The sequence below is a fragment of the Bradysia coprophila genome (assembly GCF_014529535.1).
Source record: "Bradysia coprophila strain Holo2 chromosome X unlocalized genomic scaffold, BU_Bcop_v1 contig_79, whole genome shotgun sequence".
Lineage (NCBI taxonomy): Eukaryota > Metazoa > Arthropoda > Insecta > Diptera > Sciaridae > Bradysia > Bradysia coprophila.
In genome coordinates this window covers 527,776-540,976 of record NW_023503370.1, presented here as the reverse complement: position 1 = coordinate 540,976, position 13,201 = coordinate 527,776, and the positions used below count along the sequence as shown (strand labels likewise).

The 13,201-nt window shown below is 35.2% G+C and overlaps 2 protein-coding genes across 7 annotated transcripts; both read right to left on the bottom strand.

The window, feature by feature from the left end:
* Positions 1 to 3,546: 3,546 nt before the first annotated feature.
* Positions 3,547 to 9,520, bottom strand: LOC119070374 (tetraspanin-5). 6 transcript variants are annotated; one of them, XM_037174675.1, is made up of 8 exons: positions 9,227 to 9,488; positions 9,041 to 9,138; positions 8,550 to 8,744; positions 8,394 to 8,474; positions 6,087 to 6,365; positions 5,780 to 5,893; positions 4,327 to 4,437; positions 3,547 to 3,857 (listed from the first exon to the last, which is right to left on the bottom strand). In XM_037174675.1, exons 2-8 carry the CDS (start codon positions 9,125 to 9,127, stop codon positions 3,789 to 3,791), a joined length of 936 nt encoding a protein of 311 aa, XP_037030570.1. In that variant the 5' UTR covers positions 9,128 to 9,138; positions 9,227 to 9,488; the 3' UTR covers positions 3,547 to 3,788. The 6 variants fall into 6 exon arrangements, with proteins under 6 accessions (XP_037030570.1, XP_037030574.1, XP_037030571.1 ...); XM_037174679.1 differs by lacking the exon at positions 9,041 to 9,138 and having other exon boundaries at positions 9,227 to 9,520; XM_037174676.1 differs by having other exon boundaries at positions 5,780 to 5,890; positions 9,041 to 9,489.
* A 998-nt stretch (positions 9,521 to 10,518) lies between these two features.
* Positions 10,519 to 12,953, bottom strand: LOC119070373 (asparagine synthetase [glutamine-hydrolyzing] 3-like). Its single transcript, XM_037174674.1, has 6 exons — positions 12,641 to 12,953; positions 12,108 to 12,583; positions 11,753 to 12,049; positions 11,198 to 11,695; positions 10,952 to 11,134; positions 10,519 to 10,884 (listed from the first exon to the last, which is right to left on the bottom strand). Exons 1-6 carry the CDS (start codon positions 12,825 to 12,827, stop codon positions 10,639 to 10,641), a joined length of 1,887 nt encoding a protein of 628 aa, XP_037030569.1. The 5' UTR covers positions 12,828 to 12,953; the 3' UTR covers positions 10,519 to 10,638.
* Positions 12,954 to 13,201: the final 248 nt, after the last annotated feature.

Below are 13,201 nucleotides of genomic sequence, written 5' to 3'. Positions count from 1 at the left end.
TATCGGCGTTCTCAACATACCTCATACCTTAGCATATGCATTACGTATCGCAATATTTTACAATGCAAAAATTGACCATTACTTAGCAACTTGGCCCCTGCGAAAATGATCCATTACATGTGGAATATGATTGAACCGTTTCACAAGGTTTTTATGCGTTGTAGGGCAGAAATAGAAGCATATATGGATTGCAATTGTTGAATTGTATAATTCCGTTCTTGTTTTCAATTGGACTTTACGAGCTGAAAACGTGTTTGACAGAACATCGACAAAAGGACATTCCGATATGTGTATCAAACAAGTTTTCTTTTTGTTATTTAGCTACGAACAGAATATGATCAAGATACATTCCACATCGGAACTTGTGTTGAATTAAACTTGTCATATTAGGGTGCAAAAGTAAACTGATTTCACCATTGTTATTCATGACATCGTGTCATAATCACACTTTGCTTGCTCAGAGATTCATACAACGATTGATGCAACAGTTTTCGAACATTATAATACTGAATTGAATAAACGTCCAATGAAATGTAATTTCAGTACTAGTTTGCGAAAGTGGTCTTTTCGTAACCGAATTACGTCGCTCAGATAAAGTTCACTGACCAACATGTTAAATAAATAGAATCAGGATCAGATTAAACATTTTGATGGTAAATCATAGGTTTTTGTTCTTTTGCTTTTTTATTGTTAATATATTTAGACGAATATAAAATATTTTTACCACATAAAAATATAAGTTCAATAGTAGACTCTGGCTAACTTAACAAATACGGTATTCATTTCTGTTTTTTTTAATAATATTATTTTTGACAAAAGCACGTAATTATATTTTTCTGTTCACTAAATTTTATTTTTAACTTAATCACAATCAATATATTCCATCATTTTTTTTTTTAAATCAGCAAATTTAAATTCATTTTTATTATTAGGTTTTGAGAATTGGGAACTTATGGTTATAATCAACAATGAGAAAAATTTTAATGTATAATTTGTCACAATTTCTTTTTTTTTGTAAATTTAATTATGCGTTAAGTTTATTATTATTTTATGTTTTAATAATTGTTTGTTGGTTTTGTTGTTTGTTCAGTTTTGTATTTATATACCACCCCTATCATTTTGGAAACAATAGATCGCGACTGAACGGAAATCGTACCATTATATCAAAAAGTGTCATATCATATCATATATCATATCATTATTCTGCTGCGTGAAATAGGGCGGTCCACTTAAAATTAAGTTATTCAACAAAAAATATCTAAAAGAAATTCCAAATGTGTGTGGCACTGCACTCTGATAAATAGTGTCTACATCTACTGGACGAACCAGATCAGTTCAGTGTTTTTAAGTCGTTTAAAAATTTTCAGAATGTAAAATGACTCTGTTTTGAACCAATAATGGATTAGTCAAAAACCCTTAAAAGGGTAAAAAGTGACGCAAGTCCGTATGCATACTTCCAAAACAACTGATATCGCTGAAGGTGACGCATTCTGCGCATGTACGAAAAAATTGTAAAAGCAAAAGTTTGACCAAAAAAGTTCTAAAAAATAAATTTACCAAAAAAATTTTGCGTTACAAAGTGGCAAATGATTCGGCTTTCTTCCGTTTGCCCATTCTTTCAGGACATATTGTTCCTTATTTTAACAGTTTTGTTAACAGTAATTTCCTCAACATCTGCCACTCGTGACGCAAAATTTTTTTGGTAATTTTTTTTATGTCTTAGAATGACGACTAGAATCTACTTCCAAAATTGCAAGAAATTCTAAAAAAGACTTTGGGAGATAGAACTGGAAACACGGACGGACTAACAAAGTAACGTAGGATTTTTTCATTTCGTTTACAGTACTGTAAGAGACCAAAATGTATGGGAGTGTGGCTTCTTGGAAGATTTATTGCGTGGCCAAATTTTAAGCTACACGAACGTGCTCGTTGAATTCGTACGGACGCCTAGTTTTTGTATGCTAATTTGGAGTCATTTAGATTTGAATTGTAAAACGTCAATATTTGCTGTATATACATGTGTATATATGGTTCTGCAGTCTACGACAAAAATGGGTACCCTCAACCCAACACTATGTTTACATTTAGCTATATTCCATTGTTTAAGGTTCTTCTGATGCGAAATTTTTTGTCTAGAAAAATAGTATAAATTGGGGTCGTGTAAAACCTGTAAAACATAAATGAACTAAACATATGAACGAAGAAAATTCGTAAATAATCCCTTCATTGCTTTACATTCGTGCAAAAAAAGTCCCTTAGACTTAGTCTAAAGTATATATTGTTGATGTTTGGAAGACTTCAATACGTACCAAAAAGCTGATTTCGGCAGAGACATTTCACTTTCGGTACTAAATTTAAACAAAATCAAACTGACTCCCTGGACACATTTTATCAGTGAACGACTTTGGATTATTTTCTGTCCGACGCCACAGACTTTCCGACAAATTTTCACACACATTTTTTTTTGTTGGACCACTCTACTGTACAAATCATTTTTTGAAAGAAAATCGGATTAATTTTCAACTTTTTAAAATTCATCCATTAAACTCTCTATTTATTAAACTCTATTTGAGCTGACATTTCTAAACAACTACGTAAGTTATGTACACATTTAAAAAAAATGTATTTTTCATTATCGCTAAAACATTTTTTTAAATTAAAAATTCAACACACTTATATGACTGGATCTTAGGAAGCACAATTTGATTAAATATTATTTTTTTATTTTAACGAACATTTTTCTTGTTTTCTTCTACCATTTTCTATATTTTGTGTAAATAATATCTCACGTATATCACAGAAATTTGTTTTCGAGTAGAGATTCTAAAGAGGTGTCACCAGATGCAAGAAATTATATTAATTTATAATCCGCTGCAGGTGTGCAAGATAACCACTTGATCAGTTATTCGATGAAGTGACGAAACATATTCAGTAAAAGTATAAGTAACGTAAGCGAGTGAAATTTTGTTTTAAAAAATATTTTCCGCCAAACCATAAAAATCGAAGTCTAAGTTTGCGTCGGGCTCTCTCTCATGACTTAAGCAATCCAAAGGCAATTGGCATCAACTCCATACGGAATCTAAATATTTGATTCATCCATACATCCGATAGACGATACTTCAGTGGGGTGAATGGAATAAGGCCAGTTCAAAGACCAAATTCGAAATCATGGAATATATGAAGCGTATTTTCACCGCATTACCAATAATGTATTAATCAAATCAAAAGAAACGTCAAAAGATATGAAAGTAGAAATGGGACATGTCACATTATCGAATTATAAGAAAAATGAATTTTCAAAATTATTGATGAAAGTGACTTGAATCTTGTATGGGCTTCTGGAACAGTAGAGTTATTTGGATAATAGGAAGTATAAGAAACAGCGTATCCATTTTGAAGACTTAAATTGTACGATTTGACGTTAGTAACATTTTTGCTTTTGCTAGTAAATCTTTCAACTTTTACTAGTAGTTGTAAGTAAAATAAACCGAAATTAAAACGAGAGTGATATGTTTGAGTCTGAGGAATGATAAAAGTGATGATAAATTTGTTTACGTTCGACGTTCTTCCTTCTCTTCATCTTCTTAATGTCTAAAATTACACTTCTATCTATCTCCTTTTCGCATTATTATCCATTTTTTTCTTAGCATAATGAAAACGATTTCCATAGAAGTAAAAATTAAAATAAAATGGAAAATGATTTACTTGGTACGATTTCCGATTCAGACGTTCAGCCATACGTCTTAACTACAATTGTAATTTTAAACGTTGACAGGGGCGGCTGTTTGTCAGTGCCATTTCGCTTTTTGCGCAAATATATCAGCACGGAGATTCTGTGCGAAACAAATACCGAGAATCTGAAATGGAGAATTTTCAAATCAAAACGAGAGTTAAAGAAAGGAAGAAAAATTCTCAATTTTTCTACGGACAAGCGAATAAGATAACAAATTAAAATGTAAAAACTTACAGAAAACGTCAATGTTATTAGACTGAAAATACACGAGCAATTTTGCGTTGATGGGATCGCCAATTATACTGCGTTTTCCATTGTTTGGCCTGTGGTGAATATCTGATTACAATTGAAAAAGCAGCACAATTGTCGATCCCATCAACGCAAAATTGCTCGTGTGTTTTCGGCCTTAGGCATGTATTGTCCTCAGTAGTTTTTCAGCTCATACAAACAAAACTGATCATAGGTGTGTGTGTAACTTTTTCACCCGTATAGAGACGTACGTTTTGGTTTGTATGAGTGGAACAGCTGACGCAAACTTATATCTAAATTTCACTGACGTCAACTGTAGAATGAACATAAAGAAAATGTCTGACCTGCATAAATGCTAAAAATATGGCACTCGATGCTATTAAAATAAGATTATGCTCAATCCATTCCTCACCAGCGGTAACACATCCCTTGTCATTTATTTCTGTTTCAAAGTTCTAACATTGGAATAACAAAAAAATAAAAATTAAAAAAAAAATGAAAATAAAAAATAATTTAAAAGAAAAACGCAACTGTCGATTATCTAAAGGAGCGAGTGTATATCAACCAAATATGAGTTATTTAACCAAGACATTCACTGAAAAAGTCTTGACCAAAAATTGAACTGGCATGCTATACACTCTTTTCCGTACTAAAAATTGTTCAACCATGAGTAAATTGAGGAAAAAAAAATTAACACAAAAAATGAAATTACTTTTAGCATGCAAACGCAACTCATGCAATGAAAGGAGTGGTTGTTAATATGAAAATTGTTATAATAAAATTGCAAGGAGAACGAAACCCGATGGCTCGGTCGTATGAAAATCTTCAGAACTCTCAGTGAGAGCCCGGAAAATAAATCGCTAAAAAAGGAAAATTGTTTAAATTGAAGATCGCCAATGCATTTTCGTAGCCATCCAGCAATGGATAATACTAGGAATAATTTATGTGAATGGGATTTTAGATGAAGGACATTTAATTTAAACAAAAAAAAATTATTATTCGGAAGCGAGTGACTCTCACCACACTTAAAGCATCATCCCCATCTCCTTCCTCCACCAATAAAGCGCAACTAAAAATTCACATCAAACAATAAAAAGAAGAAACAACCGAATACAGCACACAAAACGCATAGCGAATACATAAAAGTTTTCCAATTTTTTTTTCGATCCATGATTTCCATTGGTTTGATAAATTCCACCAAAATGCAAATATATCAATCGGGTACAAGGAACAACGTTTATTTGTACTGCATAATGAAATGACCAAGCTCAAAGGATTTACATAGCTATTGGGAAATGGAAAATGTTCGACATCGTTCGACATCCAAATGTGGAATGGACCCTCGTAAATCAATAACGATGTTTGTGTTACGGGTATTCCACCCTTTCTACACAGAGCAAATAATTGAATTTTGTTTAAATAAAGTTTTCGCATTGCTCATGTACGATACGTAAAACATTCATCATGTACACTAACATGGATTTTACCATAAATTTATTAAATATTTGAAAACAGCGATGAATAAACATGAAACTTTTGAGCGTATTCCATCGTAACAGTCAAAAATGGTAATTTTTTAATTAAAAACCGACTGACTTTCGTTGCCGATAACAGTCGGTTTTTGTTAAATAAATTTTGTGAAACATAACATCACATCGACCGTCAATAAAACTTCATTAGCACCGGATATCCGTGATCAAATATAGTCAGTTCGGAAATCGAAAAAAAAAATTGGAAATCAATTAAGAGGATTCGTGTAGTAAATTTGTTTAGTAAATACAGCAAATTGTTATTAACCTGTAGCACCATTACACTAACATATGATGCGGCTACATGGACTAAATTTCCTTCTAGCCAATCTTCACTGGCTCTTAAACACCCTCGTTCATAAATATGCCTATCAGCCGGCTGCTTTAAATGGGAATAGAAAGAAAATTCGTATTTTATATGGACCACCCACCTCAATTAGTAGGAAATCATTCCATTAGAAATGTTAAATTTGTTTAAAAGTTTTATTGTGTTAGCACCATGGTGGCAAAATAAACAAATTGATTGACCACCAAACATTTGCGTTGCATTTAAATTTTCAAAAGTTTTTACTTACATGTCCCTCTCGCCGTACGTCGTATCCACATTGCTTATTCTTAATCAGTTCGTGTGGTTTACGCTTGCAACACGAAAAGGGCACTCCACATGCCTCCCGACTTCCTACAGCACGAGATGAACAATTGAAATAATTATTACTATCCCAGTCTTTTGGGCCTTCAATGCCGCAGCACTGGAGCCAGTCTTCTTGTATCCAATCGATCAAATTCTGTTGATCGGGGTCTTCTCTGTAGTGAATGATGAAAATTTGCAAACTTGTGGTTGCTTGCTCTTTGATCTGATAAATGAAAAAAAATAGTATTTTACATGACTGGGGATAAAAAGATGAACACGAGAGTTTTCGTGTGAATTTTGGTCATCCGAGGCGAAGCCGAGACACACGAAAGCGAGACTTTTCATTTTTATCCCGGGTTATGTAATGGATTTTACATGCTGAGAGCGTCGAAAGATGTGCTTAAAACATGAAAAGAACGGTTTTCGACATCGCATTCGAAATCATTCATCCAAATTTTGAATGTCAGAGGTAACGGTACAGGTATTTTAGCTTCCGAAAGTTAGCGAAATATCTACACCATAACAATGTTTAAAAAAAAAAACTAAAATGGAAAATTATGACGACACCATGTAATCCAAATACGACTATTGATGACACTGTGTAGGTGTAAAGGCGTAACAGTTAATAGTATATAATAGGAGTTCTGTGATCCATGACTTGTTGTAATTCTTGTTTTTTAATGGAAAAACATTCAAATTTATAAATTTACCTGAAATGTGATTTTGAATGTATGATGAATCGCTAAACAACTACTTTAAAACGGGTAATCATTTCAACTCAATGAGAACGCTCAGATTCACGATTCAAGTTTTCGGATGCTTGCTTCCTGACATTTTGCTTCAGGAAGCACCATTAATTAGAGCGTGAAAATTGTTTTAAAGCTACGGTAGTATTGTTGTATTGTGACATTCATTTTCAGGAAAACAACAAAAAAATTATGAAAAAGCAAAATTCAGATTATCCGATGTTTAAACGCACTCAAATAACTAAATAATGAGAATTTATTGCAGCAAAACGTTTATGAAACATTCGCAACTCAATTCCCGCTGTGTAAAAAGGATTTTATCTGGAATGCAGTCGACGATTCGTCTTCGATATAATCCATTATTTTTGAAAACAATGCAAACTTATCAGTACGGACTAGGTCCATAAATTTTATTAAGTTTTTGAATGGTCTTACGAGCTTTGATTTTTCTTTCAAAGATTTAAATTTCAATAAAATTAGATTTTACACTTTTGCTTCAGCTGGTCGTTTTGAAGTGTTCCGCGCGTCAAATGGAACGAAAACACTACACACACACTGAAACCAATTCCGACGACCAGCTGAAACCGAAAATGTGTAACCTCTATGTTGAATCAATCCCACTGTGCCATTTTTCCATTGTAATTTCAAAAGTAAGTCAATGCCCCCACAAGCTCTTTAAAGCCAACAAAAAGCCACTTTATATTGCTTTGATCTTTAATATAGTGAAACGATCATAGTGTACGCAGGGAGTAAATATATTTCAGGCAAACACATACTCTATGTGTATCCTACCCCACGGGTACAATGACTGCTTCGTGGGAAAGAACCGAAATATTACTTTGATAATTTAAAGTTTAACGTTTTGCAGACTGCTACGTTATCTGTTCCTGTTATGGACATTGTCGACAAAAGCGAACGATTTTTCTCCGGCCGAAATTTTATATGCAAAATGTTGAAAACTCATTTGGTTAACGATAAAATTAGATCAGAATTGGGACGCACTCGAAATTATACCGATGCACATAATTCAATCGGTGTATTGTCCTTAGGCCGAAAACAACCTACGTTTTCAATTGTAAATCCGATAATCGTTGACCTCAGCAACACAAAATTGGTGGAATCAACAATTATGCTGCGTTTTTCCATTGTAATTCGATATTCACCACAGGCTAAACAATGTAAATCGCAGCATAATTGTCGATCCCATCAATTCAAAATTGCTCGTGTGCTTTGAACCTTAGGTCGAAAATAGACGAACAGTTTTGCGTTGCTGAGAGCGCCAATTATGCTGCATTTTCTATTGTTTAACGTATGCTACAAATCGGATGACAATAGAAAGCCCAGCATAATTGTCGTCAATGATAAATTGATCTTGTGCTTTTGGCATTGAAATTTTCGAACAAAAACAGTCTCGTTTCAGCTAGTTTCGATTAGACATTTTAGATTCTCATTATTTTTCCCGTCTATTCAGTTGTTATTAATTTTTAAAATACACATAAACTCACCCATCCTTTATCTTTCAGAATGAAAATCAGTATACCAGCTCCCATTTCCATCAACAGCAATACCACTAGGAACATTGAGTACTGTAACAGGTCAATTATTTCGTCTTTAAGTTTCAACGTTTCAGTTAAATATAAGCGGATTTGTAAAGAGCTTACAGCAGCAAGCAAACATGTATTCTCTCGTAGAGCTCCAACGCAACCAGTAAAGCCAATGATAAATGTAATCGTTCCACTGCATATTAAAATGAATGCAGGATCTAATGCAATGGTTGTTAGCTTGGAAATATTGTTGAACACATCTTTTTCCGTCCAGGCCCAAAATCCAACGGCCATAATACACAGACCGAGTAGCTGTTCATAATAATTGATAAATTGAATATTAAATTTGATTATGCGAATTATACGGAACGAATAACGAATCGATTAATTAAATTTCAGAAATTAATTGTTGCGTTAACTTAATCAAGGCGACATGGAAATATAACGACTGTTAAGTGGTAAATTCGTCACATGTAATTGGGTCAACAAGCTATACATTATCCCACTCATTCAAGTGTTTAAATCTCGTATATGATCTGTTTTGCAACACTTTTCGATTTCGATTCAACAAAATAAAGGAAAAATGTTTTAAGAAAATTGTTACTCACCCAAAACAAAACATTCACACTAAATATCACATATTTCAGGCAACAACTAACTTCCGATGTATCTCGACGATATTTTCTGACGGGCATATTGGTTCTATCTGAGTCCAAGAATCATTGGCAAAAATTTAAATGGTAAAAAGAACACACAACAAAAAAACAACAAACCACTCAATAGAACTCACTTACAATGGTAAAATTTTGTCACTTAAAAACAGCTACACTAAAATCATTGCGTTTCATTGGTTTGCTTGAGCTTTCGAGAGCAAACTGTACAAAATTGTTTACATTCGAATCGAGAACATTTTAAATTGATTTGTTTTTTTTTTTTTTGATTTTTCTGACTCGAAGAGATGCGAGATTTCCGAAAAGACCAAACGTTTTGTCTCTAATGCTTAAAATAAATGAACGTCAATGACCATGAAACAAAACGCTGAACTAAAATTTCTGAAGAAAAACAAGAAAAAAAAATCCGCGCAGAGACATCTGTTAATGTTGTGTTTCATACGAAAGTTGAATATGGCGCGAACAGCAATTGATTTCGAATTTTTTACAAACAATAAAATTTGTAACGAGAACTAACGTTGTTTAGTGCAAAGATATTAACGAAAGAGACTCAAGCACTTTCACCGTTTAGCTATCCGTTTAGAACGCCGTCGGCTCGTTCCGCAAACCCCACACTTGCCTAAACAAATATTTACAAACAGTGACGTAACATACTATTGTGTACCTGATTTGCACGATTGATTTTAGGCAATTTCGCGAGTTGTAGGCCGAACGGAGTGAAGCTTACAAACGAAAGTGCCTAAAATCAATCGTGCAAATCAGGTACACATGCGAGTTTTCATGCAAAGGGCCGAAAACTCGAGAAAAAAAAAATCTAAAATTGCCCTCATTTCGGCCCAAAGCATGAAAACAATAATGAACCATTTATTTTGGCAAGATAGATTGTGAAAGTGACGTAATAGTACATTTCGTACCTAGGACTAAAAGTCTTTTTTAGCGTGTGAGAAGTTTCCAGACAGAGCCGAAGGCGAGGCCTGGAATCGAATACGCTAAAAAAGACTTTTAGTCCGTGGTGCGAATAGTATTTTTCATATTGGACTAAAAAAAGGGCGACGAAGTCGCACTTTTCGGGTCCTAGGTATGAAAAATCTATTTTTGTGCCTGTGTCATGGACCATAATACGTAGTGAAAATAGCATCTGATGTTCTGTCGTGATAATAGCTCATGATTTCTGAAGTTGAATGGCATATTACGGACTGATTTGGAGATGCTTATTATGACGAGTGTGACGTTTGCAGTTCCAAAGCGTTGCGCAGTATATACTATTCACGAAGACCACCGGAAACGAATTGTAAAGCTGCTCTGATGGAAGACGAGTTCAGTCCAGTGAAGTAGGTGTATTGAAAAATTTCCTGTCAATACCACTGAATGCTAATAGGGAGCCTATATAGCTAGGGATGATAAATTGAAAGGTACTGAGGCTAAGATTAGCTGATGAACCGTTTTATTTACTTATTCTCTAACAAATTTTGTAGCAGCGGCTCATAACTGATTTTTCTTCCCACCTTACCTTGAACCGATCTGCTGAACACATTTCACACAATACGAACGTTGTACTTCTTCAGCCAGTGATTGAATGAGTATAGATTAGTTTGGACACCATTTACCGGCATCATTGAAGGAAGTAGTTCACTTCGAAAGCCATCCTTGAGAGCAAGTGCTAATTTCTCCTTGTCGAATATCCGAAAAATTGGTTCCTCTTCTACGCTATCCAACAGACTGAGCATCAACGCTTGGCCATCCAATGCAGTTTTTGGATCGATGGACACAGGAAATGGAACCTAAGCAGGAAGCAGAACATATCTGTGGCTGTTTTGTCCTCTCCGAATGTTCGTCATTTTGTTTTACCTTTTCTCTATCTAAAATTTCGCGCGGAAAATTCGCTTCATGTTCCATTGCCTTTCTTAAAATATATTTTTGCACGCCATTGTTGTAATTGTATGATTTCGGCAGAGCAAAAATGTACTGAACTAAGCGATGATCTGTAAATGGAACTCGAACTTCCAAGCTTGAAGCCATGCTTAAGAGATCCTAGAATTCAAATTAACATGTTCGTTCGTAACATGGCACTCACTTGCACAACAATATCCTTACCTTTCGTTCTAACAGGGCTGGCATAAATGCTTTGATATGAAAATATATTCTACGCCTATACTCCTCGTCTGCATCTGTCTCACCAACCATAGTGGGACAATGTGAAACAATTCGGTCGTAATATTTGCGCACAGAACCAACTAAATCTAGCTTGTCCTTCAACTCTTCCCTCAGCAAATTTTGATAAAATGCGGAAAGTCCTCCGCCTGGCACTACCAGCTTATCCCAGTGAATGTGATGGTAACCGCCGAAAACTTCGTCTGATCCTTCACCCGACAGCAACATCGTTGCTTCACCATTTTCTTTGATCTCTTTGAACATAAGGAAGAGAGAAGTATCAAAGTCACCGAAAATTGGGTGACATTTAGCTTCCGTAACCTGCTCGGTAAGTTTTGCCGTGCTGTTACATTGATTTGATATCCAATGATGTCGAGTGGCATACTTTTGAGCAACCAGTTCGGCGTAGATTTCGTCATTAGTTCGCCGGGTAGCTGTACTCTGAACAATATTCGAATGATCAAGTGATGACTGACAAAATAAAATTTTGGATCTAACCTGAAAGAGTTGTTGGTACTCGGGAAGCTGGAGAGAGAATGTGTGTAAGGTGTCCCTTGATACCGTAGAACGTTGCTTCATAGCACTATCGAGAAAATGGGTCACAGTTGTAGAATCTATACCACCGCTTAGCAAGCAACCGAATGGAACATCTGAGACAATCTGGCTTGATACTGCTTCTTTAATTAAATTTTGAACGTCTTGGGCCGCATCGTTCATGCTGATGGAACGGAAACTAGTCGCATACGGTAGTGACAGATCCCAATATTTCGTTAGGAACAGGCCATCTTTTTTAACCTAAGACAATCGTCGTGAAGTTGCATAATTACGAGCTAGAACACTAAATTCTCTGTACCTTAATGTAGTGACCAGGCATCAGTTCTTCCACATTATGAAAGGGAACATTTCCAGGGAGTCGTACTATCATCAGTGCCATCATCGTCTCCAGTTTTGTTAAAGGAACGTCAGAAGTTATTTCTGGGTGACTAAGTAGAGCGGACACTTCACTTGCAAAGACGAATTCCGTTAAACGAGATGATTCTCGCAAGACAGAGAAAAACAAAGGTTTCACGCCTAGCTGATCTCGCGCGACAAAAAGTTCGTCCTCATACCAAATGGCAAAGGCATACATTCCAACGATTTTGTCTAAGCATTTTTCCTTCCAAGTCATAAAGGCACGGAGAACAACTTCAGTATCCGAGTAGGAATTGAAAACATGTCCGTGGTTTTTCAGTTCCAACCGGAGTTCCTTCGTATTGTAGAGCTCTCCATTGTATATCAATGTGTAATCTTTACCCTCGGAGTCTGTGAGGGTCATAGGTTGTCTTCCTCCTAGGAGAAGACCAGATTCGGTAAGAATATTGATTCGCACCTTACGTATCTGTTTACCTTCAGGATCTACAACAATCAGCCTAGAATGGCCAAAAATGCATTTACTGCTGCTAGATGACCACACATTCTGACTATCCGGACCACGGTGTGTTAGTTGGGCGGTCATCTGTTCCACCAGAGATTTTCTTTTCGAGTACAGGCCTGCACTCTTAGTCCACGAAATGCTTCCACAGATACCACACATTTTACTGACTTACGTAATTCATTTCTAGGTTTTATATCCACTTTTAATCAAAAATTTCAAATTTTAATTCTTCACACACGACTTTTCAATCCTAACGAATAGCTGTTGATGTACTGAAAGATTATCTTCTTGTTTGCCTCAATGCCTCATATAACATAACACAAATACAGTTTCCAGTATCGGATCAGTAACACTTTCTTACAGAGGTGTAACGATTAAGTAGTCAAAACCGAAAAACAGCGAAAAACTGCTCCTTATGAGTATGATCTGGCTGCTATTACTTTAACGAAATGTGTTACTTATGCACGGTGAAGTATCTAGCATCGTTAGAATCGCTACCGAAATGTATCCCGTTAGGTTTAAAGGAGGTGTAT

Bases quoted from the DNA above. Each gene is read 5' to 3' on its own strand.
- LOC119070373 (XM_037174674.1), bottom strand. From the start codon at position 12,827: ATGTGTGGTATCTGTGGAAGCATTTCGTGGACTAAGAGTGCAGGCCTG. The intron at 12,584-12,640 runs GTAAACAGATAC...GTCTTCTCCTAG, and splicing joins GATTGTTGTAGATCCTGAAG to GAGGAAGACAACCTATGACC. The intron at 11,135-11,197 runs GTAAGGATATTG...TTTGAATTCTAG, and splicing joins CAGCCCTGTTAGAACGAAAG to GATCTCTTAAGCATGGCTTC.
- LOC119070374 (XM_037174675.1), bottom strand. From the start codon at position 9,127: ATGCCCGTCAGAAAATATCGTCGAGATACATCGGAAGTTAGTTGTTGC. The intron at 8,745-9,040 runs GTGAGTAACAAT...TATTATGAACAG, and splicing joins GTGTGAATGTTTTGTTTTGG to CTACTCGGTCTGTGTATTAT. The intron at 5,894-6,086 runs GTAAGTAAAAAC...TCCCATTTAAAG, and splicing joins ACGTACGGCGAGAGGGACAT to CAGCCGGCTGATAGGCATAT.